At 37.8% G+C, this 18,388-nt stretch overlaps 2 protein-coding genes across 2 annotated transcripts in view; both read right to left on the reverse strand.

Annotated features, from left to right (window-relative positions):
- Positions 1–3,618: 3,618 nt before the first annotated feature.
- Positions 3,619–18,388, reverse strand: part of LOC136244276 (uncharacterized) — a 93,153-nt gene continuing 78,383 nt past the window's right edge. The window contains exons 14-15 of the mRNA XM_066035821.1: positions 5,204–5,257; positions 3,619–4,019 (exon numbers count right to left, since the gene is read on the reverse strand). Of these exons, the coding sequence (XP_065891893.1) occupies positions 3,745–4,019; positions 5,204–5,257 (329 nt within the window). The 3' untranslated portion in view covers positions 3,619–3,744. The remainder of the gene's footprint in view (positions 4,020–5,203; positions 5,258–18,388) is intronic.
- On the reverse strand, positions 13,799–16,939 carry LOC136244772 (uncharacterized). The gene has a single exon (XM_066036330.1). It carries the CDS (start codon positions 16,937–16,939, stop codon positions 13,799–13,801), a length of 3,141 nt encoding a protein of 1,046 aa, XP_065892402.1.

The raw sequence follows: 18,388 nt of genomic DNA on the forward strand, positions 1-18,388 counted from the left end.
GGTTTTTTGAAAAGTTTCAAGTGGTGTCCTCTTGTGTGATGCACAGAGCTTAGAGTAAAGTACCTTGACCAGTCAACATCATCTTATTACTTGATTTATTTACTTTGTGTAGAACATGATCAGGAACAGCTTTGTGAACTGTTTACTTAAACTCTTGCCAAAGCTGATCAACATATCTAGACTGAGGATTACTGAGCAGGAAAGCATTTCTAAAGGTTATGAGATCATCTTTTATTGATTGAATATCTCCTATATGATATAAAGCAACTTTATGTTGGTTTCTACTTGATGTTGATTTATGAATTATGTCAAAATCAAATATTATAGCATCATGACCAGGTACAATGTCAAGATTAGAAATTCTTGGGTGAAAAGAAAATACTAAGGGGGCATCTCCAAACTGATTTTGGTACGCTTAACATCATAATGATGCTAACTTCAGACCCCCCCCCCCCCCTCCTCCTTAACGTCACGCTATGAAAACAATGCATTGGCAATAGAAGCACAAAACGTTATATTCTTTACCTGAAAACATAGTCTACAAACAGTATAGCTATTTAATCACGTCACTTTCTCTGTTCTATAGCTGTTTACACTACAACTGCTTTAATAAAAATTAATAACGTCATGGGCTGAATCCCCCTCCCCCCTTAACGCCATTATGACGTTAAGCGTACCAAAATCAGTTTGGAGATGCCCCCAAAGTCCAATACACTATTCTGATGTGTTGGAAACTGTACAAACTGCTCAAGACCAGCATCATTGATTACATCTATGAACAAGTTATTCAGTCCACTTCCATAAGTTGGTGCACTAATTTGGCCATAACCAGAACTCCAGGAAATACCTGGAAAATTAAAATCTCCTATTAGTAGGACGTTGGGTGGAGAGTTTGATTGGTTCAGTAAGTTGGTTATAGATATACGGAGTTGTTCTATGGGATATGAATCAGTATTTGATGGGCGATAGAATATACATACATGAATAGGACATCGGTTCAACAGTGTAATTTTGACCCAAATTAGTTCAGCTTCTGCATCCAGCAATGGTTCTTCAACAACATTTAAACCTTCCTTTATACACAAAAAGACACCACCACCACCCATAGTATGATCTTTCCTAAACACATTATAATAATCAGGAAATATCTCAGGTGTAAAAAAAGATTGATCAAGATGTGATTCACTTCCTCCTATCACATTTGGATTATTTTCATCCACTAGTGCCAAGAACATTGCCTTTTGGTGTCACTTCTCAAACTGCAACAATTAAGACTTAAAAATTTTAGCTTAGAATCACTTGTTTGAGTAGTATGGAGATCTGGGGGTAGTTAGTGTCAGCATTTTCACAAGAATGACTAATCTTATCTTTACCATCAGGAACTCTGTATTGCTTCCATAGGGGGAGCATTACTTGCAGCACCTTGGTAATTGTATCTTCTAAGTACAATTTCACCATTTAATATCATCAGACCCTTCTCACCATTTCCTCTCCTTTGTTTTAGTTCTTGTACCAATTTCCTGTGTTTCTCTCGTTGATATTTAGTAATGTCAGTGGTGATATAAACATCCTCATACTCAGAGTGATGTCAAAGTAATAAAAATGAGGCACTAAGAATTCTTTATGTGACAAATCCTTAACTACAACAAGTAGTGGTCTAGCCCTGTTTTCAACATGTCTACCCAATTGTAGAATTTTGGTAACATTACATTAGCAGTGATGTAAAAGATCCTTTTACAGAGGTCGATAAACCATGTCTTGTCTCATGAAGAATCGGTTTCTGGTAAATTGTAGATGATAACATTATTCTTTCTATGCTCTCTGTCATCTAATTCTTCAGCAACAGTTAGGAATGTTGAGGCACTAGAAGGTATGGGTTGAACATAGCTGAAAGCGAAGCATAATAACCTTTTCATTTTTAGTCAATAATTGTAATTGATAGTTGGGGCACGGGCTCAGATGAAAACATCAACTCTGGTACCATCCTTTGTTTTGATGCGGTATGTGTGGGTTCACCAGTCATAACAATGTTACAAAAAAGTAAACAAACAAATTTAAGAAAAAAAATGGAATTATAAATTCAATTAGGGATCATATTAAAAAAAGTAAGGAAATAAAGGAGGTTGCCTACATCTGCAGATATAAAAGTGACTTCAAATTAGTAGCAATCACATGAGCAGATATAGCGAGAACACATTGCATTGTTGAAATCAATCCTGCAATATTTTAAACTACAAGAAATAAGAGCCCTGGCCTGGCCCCTGGGACTTTTGAATGCCCACACTTAAGTGGTACATAAAGAGGTACAAAACAACAGACAATTGTAACCAACCAATATAATTCCAGTACTACACTAAATGCTTCCAATAGGTAGCTACAATATTTTTAATTATTCAATGGATTTTTCTACTGACTGACTAACTGCCTGTCTGCCAGCCTGATGCCTTCAAACAAGTGTAACTCGATAATGGCTAAGGCTATAGGCTTGATTTTTTTCATTGCTCGACATTGCTTCATCCCTAGATGTGCCTTTTGGCATATTGCAGTACATAAAATGCATACATCATGGACTCACCTTTGTGCTCCTTTGTGTCTCATTTCCATTTGCTGATAGTCCAAGGTGTTGATTCACAGTAGCATGATACATGGCTTCCCATTTCTAAATGGGAATTGCCCACATTTTTTATGATGATTGGATTGGTTGCAGGGGTATTTTCATATGTAATGTTGTGTAATGAGCTGAAAATAGGTGAATAAAGGCCATTTCACTTTTAAGTCAATAAGGTAGCTGGGGCACGTGTTCAGACAAAACAATAACTCTTTTCTTTTGATGGGTTCACCAGTCATAATTAATAATGCTATAAAAAATAAGCAAACAACTATAAGGATAATTAGGAATTTCAAGTTTGATTATATAGGGATCATAAAAAGTAGGGAAACAAGGCAGTTCGCCTACACCTGCAGATATACTAGTGAACATTTAATCCTTTCTTCAGTCCAGTATATCTGCAGGTGTAGGGAGCCTCCCTTGTTTCCCTACTTTTGTTTTTCTATGATCCCTATTGAACTTAAATTTTCTAATTTTTCCTTATACTTGTACAATTATAATTAAGCTCTGAAAGGCAACGGGCTTTGGTGTGTACCATAATTCACTTTATTTTCATGCAAAAAATTTTCGTGTAAAAATATTTTTGCATGATTTACGTGAATGACTGCTCTATTAGAGTAGTTTAATCTTGTATAAAATTTTCATGCAAGAAATTTTCGTACAAACTTTGCATACAAAAATTATTTTACAATGAAAAAAAGCAAATTGCGGTAGCTGGCTATTTAGACAACAAAATTATTTTATTATGCATATTAAAGAAACTATTTGTTTAAAAATAATTATACATTCATCTATAGCTGCGTACTTTATATATAACACTAAAATATATTTAATTGTTAGTATGTTGGAGCACCATGATGGAGATCAGTGACATTTGTATAGTATGTAAGATAAATGAATGAGATTTTCTAGACATATATGCAGCACAATTGTCAAGAGCCTACTTGACCCCACCTCCGTATGTTGTTATATACTTGACTAAAAACCGAAACAATAATTCAGTCACCTCCATTGTTCTACCCTGTACAACGTTTACACATAACAGAAAATTAATAGTGACTTTAAAATAATATACTGAAATACTGACTTTTTACTGATAACATATTAAAAAATGCCTTAGCATGCAAACATTAATGTTATGTGTGTATCTGTGTTTTCAGTTCATATACTAAACTGACAAGCTTATAAACAGTTAATGCTTTAAAGAGTTTGCAGTAACATGGATTGATTTCACTTTTCAGCCATTTTTCTACCATGGCAAAACACTTCTCTTCTTCTCCTGGCTTGCTGTTATCAATAAGGATTACATCTTCTGCCTGAATCAACTCATATCCTATATCTTTCCAATGAGGAGTCATTAAAGGATTAAAACGACGGAGAATTTTGTGAGTTGGTTTATGGCAGTAGATATCTGCGAAGTACAGTATATTCCGTATACCATTGCAACATATTCAACATCCACAATATTATGTATGTATGTCCATTTTGTATGCATACAGGGGACAATTTTACCTATATAGCAGAAAGCTGTTCCTGTACAAATAAAATAACAGCTTAAAGTTTGTATCTTAACATGTTATTTTGAAAAGCTGGTGTTTTTTGTTGATATAATTTGCATGAATATTATAATAATATAGCTAGTTGGGCATGCACTATCTTTATAAACATTTGCACTAAAATTAGACTTCAACAAGTTTGATACTAAAATTTGATTGGTTGAAAACTGCATGGTATCTAAATCCCATAGTTTACATTTGTAACAGGAAAATGTAACAGCTTGTGCTTCTACTGCCTTTCTCTCATTTACAAGTAGATGCCAAATTTCAATAATGAAAATTACATAGTTCGACTCTCGAAACATAAAATTGCAACTACATGCTTGTAATGTACATTACTGATTTACAAATAGCAGTCAAGGTACAACAAGGTGTAGTCTAGAGTTTAAAACACAGGATTCTATGGAATATTTAGAAAATTTTAGTATGGGGGCTTTGGGTAACAAAATTCTGTAGAACTCCGTGGTTTGTAGTATAACTATTGTACAGAACTAGTTTTTGAGTAACAGCCATAAAGGCTTCTAATTTTGTATTGAAATTCTCCAATAAATTTTCTAAAAGTTTATGTTTACATTTTGTATGCAGCTTTATGGCTGTACAAGTTATAGTAAAGGTGACAGTGTTAGTGTCAACTTGTGTTCTAAAAAAATTAATACTAAAAAAGTTGCGAGTTGTAAGTTGAAGTTTATTCAATATAATTTTGTAGTACCACCATGGATTTAGTCTTCCTTGTGTCTGCTTTAATGCCTCTAGAACAAATGGTAATAAATGGCACATTATATATAAACTTGTGTTTAATGAATGAAATTTTAGGTCTAGTCATTATGCTACATTTTAAAAATGACCTAGTGACCATTACTACATTTTGTGGCAATTCCTAGTGACTGTCACTATTTTGTCAGTCACAAAAGGTAGTGATGGTCACTAAGTCATTTTTACTGTGTAAGCACTAACCCATGTATGTGTATATACGGACCCACAACACATACCCATAATTATATTATACTGTACATAATAATAATAGAGGGTGCAGCTTTACCTAGATGCTCAATGTTATCAGATGGTGATGATAAAACTTCATTTGAAGCAATTTCTAAACACATTATGTAGTATAATCATACACAAATTACACATATACACAGTTGTATCATTGGTACAGCAGTAAACACAATACAGTATAATTAAGGTGAGCGACTGTCAAGCAAAAATTTTATTACATAATTAAGGTGGGCTTGGTGTTGTTGTGTTGTGTATCAGCTGGTGACAGGATTAAATTGTTGCAAGAGTCATGGCGTGCTGACTGGAAAGTTACAAGGTACAAGAAAACACAAGTAACAATACAAGATAACATAGATACAACACACTTAGCAACTGGTGCACCTGTAAGCACATGCGTAGCTGACTAATCGCGATATTTTCCTGAACCAAAAATCAGGACTGTCAAACTATGTAGTTGTTAACATTTTGTATAAACAGACTACTAGTTTGGCTTCTTGTCTAGGGCTTGACGGAGCCATTTATTAGATATAATGTTTTTAGTGCTTGTGACATGAATTTAAAAATTAATTTTGTGACCACAGTGCCTTGCTATAGGCCATATTGTAGTCAAATTTCAGCAACTATACAAATTATTCACAAATCCTCTTGTCAGTCCCTCACAAGTGATGTTCTTCAAACCTTAGAATTGTTAGCAAGTTCTCATGGTTCTTCATTGGTATGATTTTTAGTTCACAGTTTTTACTAATTGGCATGGGGACAATTCCATGTTTCCATAACAACATTTGAATTCCATGTCAATTAATGAGAAGTTAAGAATGCATAAATATTTGATAACAGTGCATTAAGTATACATCAAACCTCTAATCATGAAAAATGATTGATAGTGTACGTGTGGGGTTTACAGTGTCCCGTAACTTTAAATATCATAAGGTTTGTACTTTTGTATATTCTTGCAGAAAGTTTTTTGACCAGCAAACCAGCCTCACAAACCATCATGGTATTTGTTAGGTGTAAACAAAACCCTGCTACCCCAAATGCTTCCAATATGTTGCTACAGAATTTTAGAGTTGTTTATTCAGCAGAATTTCTACTTACTGACTCACTATCAACTACCGTAATTCGCTTTATTTTCATGCAAAAAAGTTTCGTGTAAAATATTTTCATATGATTTACGTAAATGACTACTCTATTAGAGTAGTTTGATATTGTATAAAAATTTTCGTGCAACAAATTTTGCATACAAAAATTATTTTACAATGAAAAAAAGCAAATTATGGTAATGGTTCCAGATAAATGTAACTCAATACTAGCAAAATGGTGTGGGATTGATTTTTTGACTGGCAGATGTCACTTCAACCTGATAGGTGCCTTTTAGCATACCACAGTAGTACAATGCACACACCATGGAGTTAACTTTGTCCTCCTTTGTGTCTATTTGCTATTTGCTGATTGACGGTTATCAAAAAACAATCAAACTGCAATGTCACCTTTGCAAATGACTTCATCCTGCTTGTAGTTGAATTTGTTGATCTTGCAGTAAAATTCATCAAATAGAATTTTTCACCTCGGAAATTGAATCAGGCATGATCGCAGTAAAATAAGGTTCACTGCATTTGTCTTAGTCACATCTACATGACATTTTGTCGTGATTGTTTGCTCTATGGGCCAAGATATAAGCAAATTTCTTTCAGTAATTTAATGCTGGCATACATCCATTTATTTATTTTATTTATTTATTACTGTGTAGGACTCCATCAAGGAGTATAACACACAGATACAAAACAAAATCAAAGTAAATTCAGATGATTTAACAAAACGTCCTTAAAACAGTTTATAGATGGCTGATTGACCACATCTTCTGGCAAAGTGTTCCATAATTTAATAGTGGATGGTAAAAAGGAAAATAAGTACGAGTTGATTCTTGCTTGTGGGATTCTGAAATGTTGTGAATGACCTCTGGTAACTGATGACATTGATGTTAGTGAGATAGATGGAACTTCCATTTGACAATTGATTATCTTATAAAACATGATTAGTTTGCAAAATGTACGTCGTGATTCTAGAGAGGGCCAATTAAGTGATTTGAGCATGTTTGTAACCCTACTTCTCCAGGAGTAATTGTTCATTGTATACCTTGCAGCACTATGTTAAATCTTTTCTATGGCACAAATATCAGATTGAAGTCGAGGAGCCCATATAGGTGAAGCATATTCTAGTATGGGTGAGACAAAGGACTTATAGCAATGAGATCTTACAGAAATTGGGCAATGATTGATGTTCCTCCTCAGAAAAGCTAAGGCTGAATTGGCCTTATGACAGATGTTATGAATATGATTTTTCCAAGTAAGATGTTCATCAAATGTTATTCCTAGATATTTTGCCTTGGAGACCTTTTGAATTAGGTGATCAAATAAGTAATAGTTATGTTCAATAATATGATGTTTATTTGAAATTGTAAGATGTACACATTTAACTGGGTTAAATTCCATTTGCCATCTCCTGGCCCATGCTTGTAAAGTACATAAAATAATCTTGTTGAAGATGCTCAGAGTCATTGGGAAAATGAATGATGTTGTAAATTAAGATATCATCTGCATAAAGTCTAACAGTACACTGGAGATCTTGTGTAATATCATTTATAAATATTAAAAATAATACGGGTGCCAAAACTGTGCCTTGTGGCACACCGGAAAGTACTGTAGAAGGACAGCTACTTTCTCCATCAATAACAACTGATTGTGTTCTGTCTGTCAGAAAACTTTTGATCCAATCTAGCAAGTGGCCATTTATTCCATAGTGTGATACTTTGTGACAAAGTCTTTCATGAGGTACTTTATCAAATGCTTTGGAGAAGTCAAGAAACAAAGCATCAATTTATTCTCCAAAGTTCAATGCTTTAGCAAAATCGCTCACTGCACCCAGTAGTTGAGTTTCACATGATTGCTTGGAACGGAAACCATGCTGATTGTCACATAGAATGTTGTATTTATTGAGATGCGTAAATATAAAGGAGTAAATGATATGTTCAAGGTCTTACAGCAAATGCTGGTTAATGAAACAGGTCGATAGTTACCCAGATCACTTCTAGATCCTTTCTTGTGAATTGGCACTACATTAGCTTTCTTCCATTCATCCGGGACAGTACCTTGTTGAATAGAGGCTTGGAAAATAAGAGTCAAAAGAGGAGCCATGAGACTAGCAGTTTCTTTTAGTAATCTTTATGGTATATTGTCTGGTCCTGATGCTTTATGTATGTCCAAGTCTTCTAAAAGTTTTTGGACGCCAATAGGATTAATGTCAGGGGTTGAAATATCTGGTGTGTGGGATCCATGGATAGTGGGGAGTGAATCCAAGTCCTCTTCAGTAAATACTGATGAAAAATGGTTGTTTAAAATATCTGCTTTGTCTTTACTATCAGTATATACTTGTCCGTGAGAGCATAGTGTATTGATGCTAACCTGATCTTTACGTTTGCCCTTAACAAAAGACCAAAATCTTTTAGTGAGTTTGTTATGTGAATCCAACAGTGATGAAAGATAGTTGTTATGAGATCTTTGACATAAACATTGTAATTCTTTCTTCAAATTATGATAGCTTTCCCAGTCTTTTGCAAGGTTGGATGAGCGAGCAGTGTTGTACTACGCTGCTTTTGCCTTGATAATCTTTGATTTGAGCAGTTATCCATGGAGTTCGAAACTTGGTTTGATGTCTGCTTCTGTGGTACAGGGGCTAAACAGGATTCACAAAGACATTTAAATTTATTCCAGAGAGTATTGATAGGAGTATCAAGGGTATAATCATTTAAAAAACTATTATTGAAGTTTAGGATGACTTCCTTAATTAAATCAAAGTTAGCCTTATGCCAAAGAAAAACTTTTCTTGAGTTTAATTTACAAGGTGCTGACACATAAGGTGGAATATGCACGATTTCATGGTCACTAAATCCTGGGATGACCTTGCATGATTTGAATAAAGATGGTCGATTTGTAAGGAATAAGTCTAAAATATTGTGTTTTCTGGTAGGAGCAACAACCATTTGTGTGAAACCATCAGTGTTAGAAAAGTCTAGAAGGAGTTCTGCAAAGGTGTGAGGGTAGTTGTTTCCAGATATTGAGCCATCACTCCAATTAATGATGGGAAGATTAAAGTCACCTGCTATCCAAATTGGAGACTGAGGGTTATTGCATACTATATTGGTGAGTGTAGTTATCACATTTTCAAGATAAACTAAGTTAGAATTAGGTGGTCTGTAAACTGCACACAAAAGAATTGGTTCTTTATTTGGGAGAACTATCTTGCAAATAACTAAGTCAGAATCAGTTTCTGTAGAACATTCAGTAACACTGAGGTCACTACGTAACCCTGATGCTATACTTGATCCCGTTGACTCCTCTCAATCGTTTCATCCAGTTCTATTTGATGGCTTAGATGCTGCTTTAATTAAACCAGTGGTCATGCAGATAAGTGGCTCTGCAGGCCCTTCTGGTCTTGATGCTCATGCTTGGAGACATCTTTGTACAGCGTTTGGTGATGCTTCTAATGACTTGTGTGCAGCTATTTCTGCTTTTGCCCATCGTATTTCCACCTCTTATGTTAATTCAAAATATTTATCCGCTTACTGTGCTTGTTGCCTAATTCCTCTTGACAAGCGTCCTGGTGTTTGCCCTATTGGTGTGGGTGAAGTTTTGCGAAGAATTATTGGAAAGGCTGTGATGAGAATTATAGGGCATGATTTATAGCAGGCTGCAGGATCCTCTCAATTATGTGCTGGTCAAATGGGTGGTTGTGAAGCTGCTGTCCATGCAATGAAATAAATATTTGACTTGCCTGAGGTTGATTGTGTTCTCCTTGTTGATGCTAAGAATGCCTTCAATGAGTTAAATCGTCAAGTAACACTCCGAAACGTTGAGGTCCTCTGCCCTTCTCTTGCTCCTATTTTAATTAACACTTATCGTACTGATGCTTTTTTGTTTACTGGAGGTCGTACCATCTTTTCTAGTGAAGGGACTACCCAAGGTGATCCTCTCGCTATGGCTATGTACACTATCGGTACCTTGCCCTTGATTTCTCGTCTTACTGGTCTAGTAAAGCAGTGCTGGTATGCTGATGACTCTGCTGCTGGTGGCAAACTTTCCAAGCTTAAGCAATGATGGGACTTGTTATCTTCTGTAGGGCCCCGTTATGGCTATTTTCCAAATGTTACTAAAACTATCTTGATAGTCAAGGAAACTGTTTTAACTGATGCTAGAACAATCTTTGGAGACTGTGACATTCAGGTTACTGCTGAAGGACACCGTTATCTGGGAGGTGTAATTGGCATTCCTGCCTTTGAACAGCTATTTTTGAGACGTAAAGTGGATGGCTGGATTGATGATCTTAAGACCTTGAGCCTCTTTGCCGAAACACAACCTCATGCTTCCTATGCTACTTTTTGTCATGGTCTCTCTTTCTGATGGAACTATTTTTTTCGTGTTTGTTCTTGTTTTACAGACCTTTTCCTTCCTCTTGAACATTTTGTTAAATCTGTTTTCCTTCCTAGTCTATTGGGTTGAACTGTCCCTGGTGATGTTGAGAGAAAGCTATTTGCCTTGCCTGTGCGGCTAGGAGGCCTTGGTGTGTTTGATCCTTCAATTGTTGTGTCACAGCAGCGCTCCTGCTCTGTAGAAGTAAATGCTGGTCTCGTTGGCTTGATTATCTCTCAGGTACATCAACTAGGTGACTGTCTTGATGCACAGGTTCAGTTGCGATCCAAGTATCACTCTAGGAGCCATCAAGAGCAACTTCAATCTGCCAATCACTTGTTCAATGAACTTCCTCCTAGCATGCGTTCCTCAGTCATGTTGGCTCAGGAGAAGGGTGCATCGAATTGGCTCTCTTGTCTTCCATTGAAGTCGCATAATTTTGTGCTTCATAAAACTGCTTTTCGTGATGCAATTGCGCTTCGCTATCATTGGTTACCATCTGCCTGCCCTACTTCCTGTGCCTGTGGTCACTCTTTTACCATAGAGCATGCTCTGTCTTGCCCAAAGGGCGGGTTTCCTTCTCTGAGACATAATGAAGTGCGTGATCTAACTGCCAATTTACTTTCCGAGGTCTGTAACAATGTTGCCACTGAACCCCACCTTCAGCCTCTTTCTGGTGAGACCCTTCAATACAAAACAGCTAATCGTGATGATAACGCAAGGCTTGACATTGCAGCTAATGGTTTTTGGGGAGGACGATTTGAGAGGTCATACTTTGATGTCAGAATTATTAACCCTAGTGCACCCTCAAATCAACCCCTACACTCTGCATACCGACGTCATGACAAGGAAAAGAGACATGAATACCAACAACGGGTTCATGAAGTAGAGAATGCCTCATTTACTCCCTTAATTTTTACTACTACTGGTGGAATGGGTGATGCTGCTACTCAGTTTTATAAGAGATTGGCCAACCTTTTGAGTGTAAAGCACAGTCTTTCCTATGGAATAGTGATGGGATGGCTGAGATGTAAATTGAGCTTCTCTTTGTTGAGGTCTGCAATTATGTGCATTCGCAGTGCCAGGTCCAGTTTGCGCTGTCCCATTACTGAGGCACCGATTGCTGTGCAGGTCGCTGAGGCCCATATTTAAGATAATTTGTTTTTGTTTATTATGTACTGTTTTATCTTATGTAATTAATTTATTAACAGAAACAAAAAAGGAATAATCTTCATAGAAAGTCCTTGCAGTAGTATAGAAGAATCGGATTACAAACCACTGAGTTATGATTCGACCGTGTAGCAAATGCGAGATCGAGATACTCTATAATAGAACAGTCACCCTAATAGAGCATTCAGCTAATTTATTTACTCCATTAATAGAATTCTATTACATTGCAAGTTATTCTGTAGGGAGTTCAGCTGCAAACAGTTAATCTTATAGACAGTTGGCAAGGAGCAGGTCACCCTATAGAGAGTTCAGCTACAAATATATCACTGTAGTTATTCAGAACATTACAAGTCACACTGAAGAGAGTTCAGCTATAAACAAGTCATACACCCTGTAGAGTTTGGCTACACTCTCTAGAGAATTCAGCTACAAACAAGTCACTGTGGAGAAAGTTCAGCTACAAAGAAACTACCCTGTAGAGAGTTCACTATACAAACAAGTTACCCTATAGAGATCAGCTGCAAACAAGTAACCTTGTAGAGAGTTCAGCTACAGATTAGTCACTTTATAGTTTATACAATGTTCAGCTACAAGTAAGTCACTCTGAAGAGAATTCAACTACAAACAAGTCACTCTGTAGAGAAGTTTGCTACAAACAAGCCACCATGTAGAGAGTTCAGCAACCAAAAAACCGCCCTGTAAAGAGTTCAGCTATACAAACAAGTTACTCTGTAGAGAGATCAGCTAGAAACAAGAGAGAGCTCAGCTAGAAGAAGTCACCCTGTAGAGATCTCAGCTGCAAAGGAATTCTGTAGAGAGATCAACTACAAATAAATCACCCCGTAGAAAGTTCAAATACAAACAATTACCCTATATAGAGTTCAGCTACAAAACAAATCACTCTGTATAGAGTTCAGCTACAAAGAAATCATCCTGTTTAGAGTTCAGCTACAAACAAGTTACCCTGCAGTGAGATCAGTTTGAAACAAGAGATTTCAGCTACGAACAAATCACCCTGTAGAGAATTCAGCTATGAACAGATCACCCTGTAAAGAGTTCAGCTATACAAGTAACCCTGTAGAGAGATCAGCTAGAAGAAGTCACCATCTAGAGAGATCAGCTAGAAGCAAGTCACCTTGTAGAGAGTTCAGCAACAAAGAAACCATTCTGTAGAGAGTTCAGCTACAAACAAATCACCTTGCATAGAGTTCAGCTGCAAATAAATTACCCTGTAGAGATTTCAGCTACAAACAAATCACCCTGTAGAGAGTTCAGCTATGAACAGATCACCCTGTAGAGAGTTCAGCTATACAAGTCACCCTGCATGTAGAGAGATCAGCTAGAAACAAAACACTTAATAATTGTAGAGACTTCAGCTACAAACAAATCAACCTGTAGAGGTTTCAGATACAAACAAATCACCCACTGTAGAGAGATCAGCTACAAACAAATCACCCTGTAGAGAATTCAGCTACAAAAAAATCACCCTGAAGAGAGATCAGCTAGAAACACATCACCCTGTAGAGAGTTCATCTACAAACAAATTACCTTGTAGAGAGTTAAGCTACAAACTAATTATCCTGTAGAGAAATCAGCTACAAACAAATCACCTTGTAGAGAGTTCACTTACAAACAAATCTACCTATAGAGATATCAGTTACAAACAAATCACCCCCTGTAGAGAGATCAGATCACCCTATAGAGAGTTCAGCTACAAGCAAATCACTCTGTAGAAAGTTCAGGTATAAAAAAAATCATCCTGTAGATAGTTTTGATACGAATAAATCACCATGTAGAGAGTTCAGCAAGATAAAAGTCACACTGCAGAGAAATCAGGTCACTCTATCGAGAGATCAGCTAGAAGAAGTCACCTTGTAGAGAGTTCAGCTACAAAGAACCCACGCTGTAGAGAGTTCAGCTTTTTTTTTTTTTTTTAACTTGAAAGCAGTTCTGTGCATAAAATAAAGGACACATATTTACAAGCACGTGAAACAAATATAAAGTTAATCAGGTGAAGCTGAGTCCAGCCTGCCTTCTGCATAAGCAAGGTCAATGACAGCTGTCTCGCCCGATCCACAGCGGTGGTAAGAGGACCTTGAACCTCTTAAACATTGAACAGCTGAACGGAGCAATGAAAATCCCAGCCTACATCGTAACCAGTACAATGTTTTGCTATATGATTGTCCATGCTTTTCAGCGAGTAGTGTGGCAATTCGTTTGTAAACAACGGTGGCCAAAGGTCCCATACCTCCAATACATGAAAAAATCAATGGCGAAAATGACCCATACTCAACTTCCCGGATTCTCTCCTCATATTTTCTCTTCTTCTCTAGCTCCGCACGCCTGTAGCACTGTGATAAAGAAATTGAACAGTGCGTAGGAGCAAAAGGATTGAAGACTTTAACATCAAAATAAGCATTCTGCCCGCGTTCCCAGAAGCCATTAGCAACAACATCAAGATGTGCCCCATCTTCAGTATTGGCCGATCGCAACCGAAATGATTCCCCCGAAAGTGGTTGCAGGGATGGTTCAACTTCTACACCATGACACAGTTTGGTTAGCAATCCAGCAGTAATATCCCGAAGCTCATTGTGACGGATAGTTGGGAGGCCGCCACACGGACAGCTGAAAGCATGTTCAACCGAAAACTGTTTTCCGCACACACAACTGGAAGGCAGCAGCGGTGGTCGCCATCCATATCTTAAACATAAGGAGTCACGAAAAGCACCCTTGTGCAAGCAAAAGCCATGGTCTAAAATAGGTAGAGCAGTTAACCAACCTGAGGAACCCTTTTCAGAAGACAACACAACCGATCTATACAATGAAGGTGATAATGTAGGCATCAAAGCATCACGATAGTCAATAACAGACTGACGATGGGCACTCAATACTGCACGTCTTGCATCAATCTGAGCAGACAACACTTCAACAGGGTAGGTGTGAGATTGCTGTAAAATTAAGTGAACTAAGGGAGCAGTGACCTCAACAGAAGCTGCAAATTGGGACAATGAATAGCGAACTGGGTCAATAACTCCAAGACCTCCCCAACGGGCAGGAAGAGCAAACAAATTCCGGTCAGTGTCACTAAAAGAAGGCTGACCAGTTAAACTAGGTAGAAACTTGAGTCTAATAGTATGTTCCAAAGGTGACAAGAGTGGTTGAATATTGGGGATGCACCTCATCAGATAGTTCCATTTGCCAATAAACCCATGTATAAGTGCAGCATAAGCAGCTTGGGGATGAGTGACTGAGATATCAGACAATTGCTGCAACTCCCTTACCCAGGATGTTACTTTTGTTTGAACAAAAGAGGTGATGAAAGAGGGGGAACCAATAGCAGCACCAAGGTGACGCTTCCCGTCAGAAGTTATAGAGATTCCAGTCCCCTGAAAAGCAGAAACTGCAGCATCATACATTCCACTCTTCACAATAATGCAGGTTTTAGAAGGATTGGGAAAATAGCCAAAACCAGGACCATCAGATGTCAGTTTATTCCACCAAGACCTAAGTTCCTTCAAGCCACCACAAGCAGTAGCATCATCAGCATACCATATCTGTTGCACACAACTTCCAGACAAACTCTCAATGAGTGGGATCACACCCAGTGCATACATTGGCATGGCCAGAGGGTCCCCTTGAGTAGTTCCTTCTTCAGAGTGTAGAACGGACCCACCAATGTACAGATTAACATCTTCACGATATGTGTTTATTAAAATGGTTGAAAAAGGTGGACATAAGTGTTGAATGTTACGGAGAGCCGCCTGACGGTTCAGTGAGTTGAATGCATTGGTGGTATCCACAAGTAATACTGCATCAACATCAGCAGACGAAAAGATCTCTCGTGTAGAATGGACAGCAGCTTCACAACCTGACAATTGACCAGCACATAATTGTAATGAACCAGCTGCCCTTTGAATATCACTTCGAATTACACACAGAATAGCCTTTGCAATCACACGACGCACGGTCTCCCCAATCCCAATCGGTCTGACACCAGGGCACTTGTCCAATGCAATCAAACGGCAAGCAACAAAGGCAGTCAAACCAGAAGGATCAACAAATACAGTACATAATATTCTAGCCACTCCAGCTAGAGCTTCACAGAGATCATCAGAAACACGCTGGAATGACGTACACATTCGGCGCCATACGGCAGCATCAAGCCCAGAAGGTCCGGCTGTACCTCCAGTTCGAAGAGCAGCACGACGAATACAAATGCCATCAAGTCCCTCAAAAACAATTGGATGAGGCAGTGGAACACTGTTGGAGGAGTTACTAATCAGAGTGGTGGGTAATGGAGGGCACCCCTTAGGATGTTTATCAGACAGTGCCTTTAAAACAGTAGAAGATAGTGACAGTGCTCCACCACAATTGTCCTCAGATAGTAAGCGTAGAGCATCCTTAACTCTTCCATTCATCATAAAATTAGAAAACCTACGAGAAACATTATCTTCATTCTTGTGAACACGCTTAAGCCTTGTTTCTAGGTTTCCTTGCAACACCCTCCCTTCCTGAACCAGGCCATTTATATCACCGTTGCTCCAAGTAGCTAGACGACGAGTAAGATGCACAATGTTTTCATGGTTTTTAGATTGATAGTGGGGCTTCTGCAGTAATAATACAGGCATGATCATGATAGCTTTCATAGCAACACATTCAAGGGTGGAGCCACAGGCATAAGCATTAAAAAGGCGGCACAATTCAGAAACAAAAGCTCTACCACTTTTACCAGACGGCAATCTGAACAAAGACTTTCGCCAATGAATGACCTCATCATAACAACAGTTCACACTGTGTACAAACGATTCACCATCAATATCACCCCATACAAACGTGGGAGCATTAATTGGAGTAAATTCTGGAAGCGGACGAACAGGATAATCAGCATCAGAACTGGACATAGATTGGGGCGAAACATCATTAGAACCATCCACTGTTCCATTTTGGTTAGCCACGGACGGTTGTTCAGCAGCGTCACATGTACGATTCTCACACGTACCAAGGCGGCCAGGAAGACAGTTCACACATTGGCGTCCTTGCTTGCAGCAAACACAATTTCTACAGCGGCCCGTTCTACTACAGCGACAACAGTTACGAAACGAGTTTCCCGTAAGACTCCCTTTATCCCGGGAGTCTGACGCCATCGTCGCCATCTTGACACTCACAAGATGGCGACGATGGCGTCAGACTCCCGGAATAAAGAGTTCAGCTAGAAACAAGTTACCCTATAGAGAGATCAGCTAGAAACAAGTCATCCTGTAGAGAATTCAGTTACAAACATATCACCCTGTAGAGATTTCAGTTACAAACAGATCATCCTGTAAATAGTTCAGCTATAGATATAAGTCACCCTGTAGTAGAAGAAGTCACCCTGTAGTAGAAGAAGTCACCTTGTATAGAGATCAGCTAGAAACAAGTCACCTTGTAGAGACCAGCTACAAAAAAACCATCCTGTAGAGAGTTCAGCTACAAACAAATCACCCTGTAGAGAGTTCAGCTACAAGCAAATCACCCTGTAGAGAGTTCAACTACAAACTGACAAATCACACTATAGAGAGATCAGCAGAAACAGATCACCCTGTAGAGAATTCAGCTACAAACAAATCACCCTGTAAAAGAGATCAGATAGAAACAATTCACCCTCTAGAGAGAATCCTGTGTAGAGTTCAGCTACAAGCAAATCACCCTGTAGAGAGTTCAGCTACATTTTAAGTCCCTTAGTAGAGAGATCAGCTGCGAACAAGTTATCAGTAGGGTATAATACATATGTAATAAATATACATATATAATTTGTATAACCACTGATAAAATCAAAAACAGTTGAAGTATTAAAAATTTGCTTTGTCTTTTTATTGTTCCTGTGGTAAAGAAAAAGGATAGGTTAAAAAGCATCAAAGCTGGCCTATGGCCGGCTTTGGGGTATACAAATAAAAAAAGAAGTGATATCTAAACAAAACAGCCAAACTTTTAAAAAAGGTGCAGCCCCTAAAAGGCCATAGTGAAAAAGATATGAAATCCAAGGTAGCGGCCAAGAAATGGCTGTGATTGGTAAAAATTTTAATAATGACCATTCATGTGAAATTATTAGATAATGTTTACTGGATGCTAATAAAATGTCTCAAAATCAAGATACCCTAACAGAGCAGTCAGCCTAATACTTTTATTTTATTTATTAAGGCTTGACAGCACAAGTGCTGAAAGTCTGTAAGACACCTGGTCCTACATACAGTCTGTTTATTATTATTATTTGTTATATATTGTGCAGACCTTTAAAAGAGTGTAGTGCACAAAAAGAAAAAACAACAAAACAATAGTACAATTACAATCATTCTTAATTAGCTAAACAGTCTCTAGACCAGCTAGGCTGTGCCTGAATTGTTCGATCTCTGTTAAGTCTATCACGTGTTGGGGTAAGGAATCCCAAATTTTAATAGCAGATGGGAAAAAGGAGTATTTGTAAGAATTTATCTGTGTCATTACTAATATAAATCTTTTACTGTGGCCTCTGATATGGTAGATGTCAGGGTTAGGAATAAGGAGATTATCAGCATTTATATCAATCTGGTGGGTTTTGATCTTAAACAACATTGTAG

Source organism: Dysidea avara, chromosome 14 (assembly GCF_963678975.1).
Source record: "Dysidea avara chromosome 14, odDysAvar1.4, whole genome shotgun sequence".
Lineage (NCBI taxonomy): Eukaryota > Metazoa > Porifera > Demospongiae > Dictyoceratida > Dysideidae > Dysidea > Dysidea avara.

Coding starts and splice junctions, on each gene's coding strand:
- LOC136244772 (XM_066036330.1), bottom strand. CDS start 16,939: ATGGCGTCAGACTCCCGGGATAAAGGGAGTCTTACGGGAAACTCGTTT.